General features: G+C 38.9%; 1 protein-coding gene across 1 annotated transcript; it reads right to left on the bottom strand.

Annotated features, from left to right (window-relative positions):
• Positions 1-214: 214 nt before the first annotated feature.
• Positions 215-3,373, bottom strand: LOC126353917 (threonylcarbamoyl-AMP synthase-like). Its single transcript, XM_050003152.1, has one exon. It carries the CDS (start codon positions 2,195-2,197, stop codon positions 1,364-1,366), a length of 834 nt encoding a protein of 277 aa, XP_049859109.1. The 5' UTR covers positions 2,198-3,373; the 3' UTR covers positions 215-1,363.
• Between the last annotated feature and the right edge of the window lie 6,462 nt (positions 3,374-9,835).

Below are 9,835 nucleotides of genomic sequence, written 5' to 3'. Positions count from 1 at the left end.
GATATCCTGAAAATAGTGTTTTATAGAACTGACAATATTTTTTGCGAATCCGACAGCTAATGTTTTCTGTAATTATTTTGAATGCTGATAATTTTTAATTAATATCTTCAGATGCAAAATGAAGGTAATGCAGGTGATCACGAGTGCTTTGTGTTCTGCAGGCAATTGAAGACAGACTGTATTGTCTTGAGGTCAATTAAATGTATATCAAAGCAAGAAGGGGGGGGGGGGGGGGGTAGGAAACCACCACAGCCACAAGGAAATTGACTTTCATTGGAGTAAATACGTAACAGCTGAACCTCATATAAATATTCAGTTTTTCCATTGGTAGCCCATGCCTTGGGGAATATTTTGGAAAGAGAATTATGGGGTTAATCCCCTTCCATTCAGGTGACACAAATTGCAACCTAAGCCATGTTTGTTTACAAATCGGTACACAAGAATAGATAGTAGGCCTATATTTTTTTATGGCCCTCATGAGTTTACTTAGAGGTATAAGGTAATTTTGTTTACAATCCTTATCATTTAGAGCATATAACAACCAAATTTCACATAGACTGAATGATGATGAAAAAAATGTTATTTATTTTCAGAGTGACAGCAAGTCTCATTTTGTGCCAGTCCAGAACTTCTACATTCTGAAATGCCTGAAGATAAAAATTGAGAGAAAAAATTCTAAAATTTTGTGTTTTCCTTTCTTTGTAAGGGAACCAAATAAGGGATGAGGAAATACTTTTACGTTAGATTGAATCATCATGGAACGCTCCATAACCAATGTTAAGCAATATGTGCCAGTCCCACCTATTGACGGAATTGATGGGTGACTGGTATTTAAGCCACTATAAATACAAAAATGGAAATGCAGGCAGTAACTTTCAGATTACAGTCTCAAATATTACATGCATATGAATGAAATCAAAGAAAAATGGGTATACACATTTATATAAACTGTATCACAGGTATATTTCTTATGGAACTAATTACATCGTCTCCTAAATTCGCAAATGCCAAGTCATTATGGAGTGTAAAAAACCTGGAAATAAACTGAAACCGATATGTTATTCACGCCATTTCATTTTAAATGCACTAGATATTTTAACAGTTGGAGAAAAATAACTGCAGTACTTCATGATACAACATCCAATAACTTGTAGATAACACTATCATCAAAAAGGTAGTAAGCTAATTCGTACACTTCGACATTACAAAAATTGAAGAATCACAATTATTGAAGTATGCCACTTGGTTTCTTAAATAAGTCACCACAACGGCAGAAATATCCAATAGTTCCCATTTTTGCACATTGTACAATAAATACTTCTGCAATGCACTTGCAAGCAGCTTCTCTCAGCAGCTAAAAGTTTTAATTACGTTCCAATAATTTAAACTGAAATAGCTTATGCCTCAGGGCATCACAAGATACACCTGCTCTGATTATTTTAAAACTACCGTGTTCACTTAAATCTACAACTGTAGAGCCAGTGCGGATTTCTTGTGGAATTTTGCCGGCATCAAAAACTGCATCTATATATTGCCACAAGTGAGAGAATTCTTCTACTTCAATTGCACTCTGTTCTCCACTGCTATTTGCACTAGTAAGAGCAATAGGTTCTCCGAACTTTTTAACAACTTCAACTATAAATCTGTCTTGTGGAATGCGTATACCGACGTTCGGGATTCCAGGATTAAATTTAGCATTTAAAGTTTTTGATCTTTTGAGGACGATTGTAAAAGGTCCTGGAAGAATACACTGTAAGAGGGCAGGAGGAAGAATGCTTGTGTCTGCCCACTTTTCCATTTCGCTGATAGAACTAACACAGATCGCAATTGGTTTCGCTGCATCCCGACCTTTTATTTTGTACAGTTTTTCAACAGCATCTTCACTCTGAACAGCACCTGCTAGACCGTAAACTGTGTCAGTAGGTACCGCTATCACACAGTCTTGCATTAATAAACGGACTGCTTGCTCAGCATAGGCTTCCAATTTTTTATGGTTTATCGTCACTCTATTATAAAGGCCATTGTCCACAAAAGACTTACGAACACTGCCAAGAGCTTTATAATCACGGTTAATGGATTGCAGAGCCATTTTACGAAGTAACTCCACCGTTTCGTAATGGATTTTGCTGTTACAGTGCCGGAGACAAATTGTCGTTCCAAAAACAGTTATCCTAATCATTGCTTTAGGCATGGACATTTATCGATGTACACACATAATTCGTGTGTCTTCCACGTAAACACATCCACAAATGTGCAAGTGTCACTATCACACGATCAACGTAACCAAACGTATCACATGGTACCCCTCGTTCCACAAACAAACGCGATGTACATGTACACACTGGCAAAGATGCTCATATATATGATCATATGACGCAATCAATGATCACTGGATGCTATGTAGTTAGCTGCTGCTTCGACGGACAACGAAAACTTGCACATGCATCATTATAAAACATCGCCTACAGAGGCTACTAGGAGTTTCCATACGCCCTGTAGAAATTTGTACTATTACTGGTTTTCCAGATGGCGTCAACTGAAGTATTGGTGTGGGTGGTTTAAGTAGCTGTACGGATTTTAGCTCAAGAACTCACGTTGACGAAGAGAAAACGGAACCCCCTCTCATCCTGTCACAAATACAGGATACAAAAATAGATTCACCATAGAAAGCATCTGTGGGCGTCAATCACGCTAATAAAAGAGTTATCAGCGGGGCCTGTGATCGCTTGATATGTATGTATGTTTTGAGCTGTGTTTCTAATTCTACAAAAACGTTGCGTCACGTGAGCGAGATGGCATAACACCTCGCGTTAAGTTATAAGTAAAGCGTAGGTGCCTGGCAACTGGAGGTGCTCTTACCACAAATGTTGCAGTTGTAAAAGTACTATTTCTTGTTTTTATCTGAAATGATGGTTTCTACTCATAATATCATGATGGTACATCGGAAAGTGAAGCTCTTATCTCAACAGTTCTGACTTGTTTTTGTTCATGTTTAGGTTTCTGAGAAATCATGCTGCTGGAAATATAAATAACTACTAATCTGTTCAGGCAATCTTTTAACCATTTTGCAGAACCAATCACTGTTCAAAAACCGTACCAGCAAGAACACTGTTGTGTTGGAACCGGATTTTACCTTAGGTCAAGAGTAGTGACCGTTCTTGCAGGGAATTGCTGCCCGACTCTTGCTACATTTAGGAGGAATAAGCTCAAGAACGGAAGACAGATGTTATTGATTGTAACACATAAGCCTACTTCCCACATTGTAAATCAAGGATAACTTTACTGAAGCGTTAGCTTCTTCACAGAATTGCAGTTTTGATCAGAAAGTACGCTAGAAAACTTCGTAGCACTAAGTCAGAGAGTAGTCGAACAGAACAATAACAGAGATAAATTTAACCCAAGAGTAATCATGGGCATGGAGAAACGAATCGCATGGGTATCGCAGCGCTCATGGTGGCCACGTGCGGAACTACTCGATCGTGATTCCTTGCTGTTCACATTCGACACTGCACTATTACCATTTACCATTTATTACCAGGTCTTCGTCGTTCACCAGCCATGGCTGGACAGACTGCGTCAAAGTTACAATCAAGTTATTTAAAATATAATGAATAACAGAATAACAACAAATACAGGTAATGTATATAGTCTATGTCATGTTCACTATGTCCATTCACTTTCTTCACAGTTAAAGAATTCTTGGGCCGAGTATAGTGGGCATTGTTTTAGACCTTCAGATATTTGTTTCTTGAAGTTGTCCAGCGGCAGGGTCTGCAATTCAACAGGTAGTTTGTTGAACATTCTCACAGCGATCACTGGAAAACTGTCTCTTGTTTTGCACAGTCGGCAGGTTGGTAGAATTATGTCTTCTTTGCTGCGGGTATTATGTTTATGGATGTTATGCCTTTTGCTGTAGGTGTCTAGGTTTTCCCTTATGTGTATGAGGCATAATAATACATAGTGGCTATAAACAGTCATTATTTCCAATGTTCTGAATAACGGTCTGCAGTGTTCCTGGCTGCTGCTCGATGTAATAACTCTTATTGCCTTCTTTTCCAGTAGTGGAACATCGTTGCAGCCTGCCGAATGACCCCATCACTGTAATCCATACAAAGTGGGGCTATGGAACAAAGCATAGTAGGCAGTTATCAGAAACTGGTCTGTAATTACTTTTTTAAATCTTCGTAGGAGGTATATTACACGAGAGAGTTGCTTGCATACATGCACAATGTGTCCATTCCATGACAGTTTGTGGTCTATTGTGATGCCTAACAGTTTCACAGATTCTATATGGTTAGAGCACACGTTTTTTCTCAGGCTGCATACCATACGCTGGGTTTTTTCTTTGTTTACTTTCATTTTGTCGGTGGTGAACCATGTTTTGGCGTTATCGAACTTTACATCAGACTTCGTGACTGCTTGGGCAGAATTTTCCTTTGATGTCTGCGAATTGTATTGTCTCACCAAATTCACTTAGATCATTTACAAAAATGAGGAAGAGGAGTGGGGCTATGACCAAACCTTGTGGCACACTGTGTTCTACCTTCTGTTCCTGGGATGTTGCTCCTTGGATTGAAACAATTTGGCTTCTGTTTTCCAAGTAAGACTGAAGTGTAGCTTGGGCTGTACCTCCCACTCCATAGCATTTTAATGTTTTGAGCAAGATCTTGTGGGGAATGTAGTTGAAAGCTTTGCTTAGATCGCCCAGTGTGAGTACCACAAACTCTCTCTCCTCGAATTCCTGAATTACTTGTCTTAATAAGTCTAATGCTGCAGTGGTACAGGACTTTCCCTTCCGGAACCCATGTTGTGCATCTTTGAAGAGATTGTTTTCTTCAAAATAAGTTAGGATCTGATCTTCCATGATGGATTCAATCACTTTTGCTAGTACAGGAATGACTGATATTGGCCTAAAACTTGACACATTATCTGGGTTTTCTTTTTTGTAAACTGATACTGTCATTGCAAGTTTCAAGAAACCTGGGAAAACTCACACAGGTAGGCAGTTGTTTATAGCTGTTGCTAATGGGTGTGCTTCTTCCCCAATAATTTCCTTTAGGGCAGTTCAGGACATCCCATAGATATCTTGACTCTCCAAAGTTTTGTAAGATTTTACTATTTTCACTATGTCATTTGCATGTACTTTTTTCCATGTTTCAAATTTACTGTGAGTTTTATTTGGTAAGTAAACAGCAGGATCTATAACCGAATCTGGGATTTCAGAAACAGTGTTTTCTATAACTTTGATAAAGTAGTCATTGAAATCATCAGGACTGCAGTCATTAGAAGAGGATGTAGGCTTCTTCCTATGTTCATTTACTATAGTCCAGGTTGCTTTACATGGATTATAGACTTCTGTTATGAATCTACAATTCCCCCTCCCTTTAGCTTCTTCTACTTTTCTTCTGTAAAATCTCTTGGCCTCTAAGTAATTTCTGTATAACAATTGTTTACTATTTGGATCTGTGGCTGCTTTGGCATAGTCATTCCACATTAGGACAATGTTTTTTAGATTGGCTTGCTCAGGTGTGTACCATGTTTTAGCAATTACTATTTTCTGTTTTCCTTGTGCTTTGCCTGTGTGGCTTTTCTTTGGTATCAGTGGGAACATCTCATCAGATTTGGTTTTTAGTATCTGGAAAATAACATTTAAGGTATCATTGGGTTTTGCTTCTGTTATTAATTGCTGCCAGTTTATACTGGACAGTTGAAAGTGTCTCGTTTTTCTTCTGGTTCGACTCTTCTGTGAAACACATAATTTGATTGCCATGTATTTGTCTGTTGGTTACCTAAAGTCTTCGTTTGAAGTTTTATGACTAATGCGCTGTGGTCTGCTATCACTGCATCAATTACATTTATTTTGTAACTCCAGGTATCTAAATTTGTAATAATGGTGTTCAGGTAGGCATCACCTCTGGTTGGAAGTCTGCTATAAAGAGACCACAACTATTTACTAAATTCAAGAATGCTCTCTCTTTTGTACTGTTTTCACCTCTGTGCACATTAAGATCGCCACACATTGCATTTTTGGTTTGAGGTGTGTTATGTGATGTAAACAACTTTCAAAGTTGGTGATAAAGTTTTCAAAATTTCCATTTGGTGAACGGTACACTGAAATAATAATCATATTTATATTTACTAGTTCTATGCCAGCCAGTTCTAAATCCACATCTGAGCGGTAATTTCTCAGGTCCACATCAATAATGTTGAGATTTTTATTGGCATACACAGACACGCCTCCATGAATGGTAGTTTCTCGATACCATGAGCTCACCATCTCTAGGTATTCAATACATCTGTAATTTTCACCATCTTCTTTGTCGAGCCAGTGCTCACATGCACATATCAGATCTGGCTTTGCATCTTCTATAAATGTAGATAACAGATCACATTTTGTTCATAGACATTGAACATTTACACTAGCTAAAATTATGAGTACATTATTTTGATTCCAGTTTTGTTGACCTGCAGTTTCAATAGTAGGCTCTATCGTACTGCTGCCTTGAATGCTCCCTGGAATAAAAAACGCAGTAATACTACATGCTTAGGCCATACAGATTTGTTCATTACTTTTTCCTTTAGTTCACAGTCAACACCAATTTTGAAACTGCTTTTTAGATCTTTTGTAGCTAGTTTTTCTACTTCAAAATTATTGAACTCAGGGAAGGTTTTACATAGGAAACTGATTGCATTTTCAGTTGTTGTGCTGTTTTTAACATTGCTCAGGTGAAATCAAGCCTTTTTTTCTTCATGCAGTTCTTCTTGTTTTTCGCCTGTGCCTATTATGCCTGTTTACCTTTTTCTAACATTGAAATTTCGAGCTGGTGGCGTAGCAGATATTTGAAGAATGAGTATTTCGAGATTTTCATTTTGTCTAGAGCTCTGAGGTGTGGTTTCATAAGGCTGTTTGTACTCTGTAGATGGATTTATTTGATTAGTTGTCATGGGTGGATTGTTTGAGTCACAGAAGCGTACTTTCTTTCCTTTTTTGTGATGAACTTATAGCCAGTCATTCTGGATATCACAAGAATGTTCGTTTACTGGAGATTTCTCTGTGTTTCTCACAACGTTTTTATTGTTTGTTTTATGTTACATTATTTCGCTGATGCTCCTTGAGTTTCTAGGCTCACTCAGTGTTTCTCCAGTAACTTCATTTTCGCAAGGCAGCGTTTGTTTGTTGCATATTTTTTCTCTGTGTATTGCAGTATGAAACCTGGTAGTCAAACGAAGGAAGGATTCAGTTACGATTGTGGATGGGGCTGTAATCAGTTACTATTGGTTGCCTTTTACAGTCACAATTTATTTTAAACAGTAATTCCAGACTCAACAATAAATAAAAATACCACATGTTATTAATGAAGGGATAAACAACTTTGTAAATAATAGTGTTTTCAGTGAGTTACAATTTAGCAAATCACCGTTAAATACAGATACAGCAGATAGTGTTTTAAAAGCAAGCCACTGTGATCTGGGCAGAAGGCCTTACACACCAGAAATGGCAATAAATTAAGAATTGTTTAAAACTCGCTGCAGCTTACTATTACAGGTATTGAAATATTAAAGGCAAGTCGCCACAAACACAGCAGAAGCCATCAGATGCCAGGAAAGGCAGTAAATCAGGTTTTAAACGCTTACTGCTAAAATACAAATATCAAATTAGAATTTTAAGACAAGTGACCACAATCACGGCTGAAGGCCTTACACGCCACGAACGGAAATAATATAAAAAATTCAGAAACCGGTTGTAAAACAGCAAATACAAGAGCAAGGTTAATTAAAAAAAAACAAGCAACTGATCAAATGGGTGAAATAAGATGATGGCAAACTTGGTAACACAACCCTTAACATCCAATGAACACTACACTGCTAGATTTATTATAGAAGGCGACCAGAATTATTAACTAGACATATGTAACCTTTAATGTAGGCATTACAAGATATTGTGATAAATAATACAATAATAAAACACAAGGACCAGTACATAAGTTGCTTAAAGGGTACTGAGGCAGGTTATAGGCGCAGAAGGCGTGGGCTGAAGGAGCATTACACTGAACCGCGGTCCATCAGACCTCCTTTTAGAACAAACATGTCTTACAAGAACCAAGGGGCCACAAAGGGTGTTCCAGGAATCGACTTCTGAGAAGGTCCAGCAACAAACATTTTCGCGATCTTCACAAGATGGTAACTCAGACTAGGGCAGTCTAATGAATGACTAATGGTCTTGCTGAAGGTACCTGAAGCCCGATAAACCAAATGCAATGATGGAACAATATGCCAAAGCTGGAGCCGGCAGTCTGCACTACGCCCCCAGAATACTGTGTTTAGAGCACCCAGAACAAGAAAGGAACCACTACCACCAGAGTAGAAGAATCACCCACCGGCCTACAATCAAGAAAGCTGTCAAAACCACACACCTTACGAGACAGCAGCGGCTGGGCAAGGAAATGTACACTGCCGTTACATACACTAACTCCCAGGGCAGGTAACAGAGGCTTTAGCGGTCACCAGGCAAGAAAAATTACTGCTGGTTGAACTTAACAAATTGTAACAAGTTGAAAGCAGTAAATAGTAATAAGAAGTTAAGGAAAGCTAATCAGATCCGTCTGCCCCAAGCACTCCACTCACTGATCTTCACCTCAGTGACACTACGAGCAGCAACACGCACCCAAGTCACTGGATAACCACGAGGTTTCTCTACTTGAATTGAAATGCACTCATCTTAAAGGTTGCTAAATTCGGTTTACGACGAGGTCGTGCACCCTCGTGACCACAGCCCTTCCATTCGGCAGTCCATACATGCCACCAACAGTACTGGCGTGTTCTGGCACTGCATGGACCTGGCTCCTTCTGATTTCCCAACAGAACTAGCCGACTGACACGACCCAGAAAAACAACGACGTTGCCCCAGAGATAGGACAACAGTTACTACATATCGATAACCGCCGCTGCTGCCACCAGCGGACAGGCAACGCCTGCGAAACCCAGTGGCGCCAGTCAACACGAGAAGAAGACAAACAACTGCAACCATGCTAACTTAATGATACAGTCTGGCCTCAAACAGAGGGCGAAACCTACAAACAGCGCAAACGTGATCCTCAGCATGGCTCACAGTAGAGGCTCATTGTGATTTGTGCTTTTCTAAACTGGAAATTATGTCATTTGTTACGGGTTCACTGAGTGTCTATGCAATTTGTTCCTTTTCTGAGGTCATTAACTGCTTCTTCTGTTTATTTTCGCTGGATATTCCTGGGTTACAAGCAGATTTTGATTGGACTTCTCCTATCCTAGAATTTGTAGCATATTGTATTTTATCGAGTTTTTCTTTTATTTCACCATTGTCTTTTGTGACTTTGTTCACTAGTTTTAATATTGCTCCTACTGATTCACTTAAATTTACACAGTGTTCCGTATTTTTTGCCTGAAGAATAGGACATAGTGTTTGCATTTGTTTGGCTGGATTGCAGGATAATTTCTGTGAAACCATCGATTTATTTCTATTTTCATGTTTATAATATGGTTTGGAATCTCAACATACCTCTGCAATTTTGGTTTTGCCTTGTCCATTTGAGCACTGTGTAGCTTCTAGATCCATTGTAGGCAGTACTTCTTTTGTTGTTTCGATCCATAGTGTGAGCTGACATGTTTCACAACAGAACATGAATCTATATTTTGACAATGCGAGCTTTGCTGCTACTCAGGCCGACACAGTTCCTGTGAAATTGCTTTTAACATCACAGTCCACAAGTCACTATCACTCCATAACACCACAAGCACTTTGCGCAAGTGCTTGGAGGCTAACACAGAGGGTACTACAGTAGTATTAAATCTCCAAAGG

The sequence above is a fragment of the Schistocerca gregaria genome, chromosome 1 (assembly GCF_023897955.1).
Source record: "Schistocerca gregaria isolate iqSchGreg1 chromosome 1, iqSchGreg1.2, whole genome shotgun sequence".
NCBI lineage: Eukaryota > Metazoa > Arthropoda > Insecta > Orthoptera > Acrididae > Schistocerca > Schistocerca gregaria.
The sequence above is the reverse complement of the archived record's forward strand: the minus strand, read 5'-3'. Positions and strand labels throughout refer to the sequence as shown.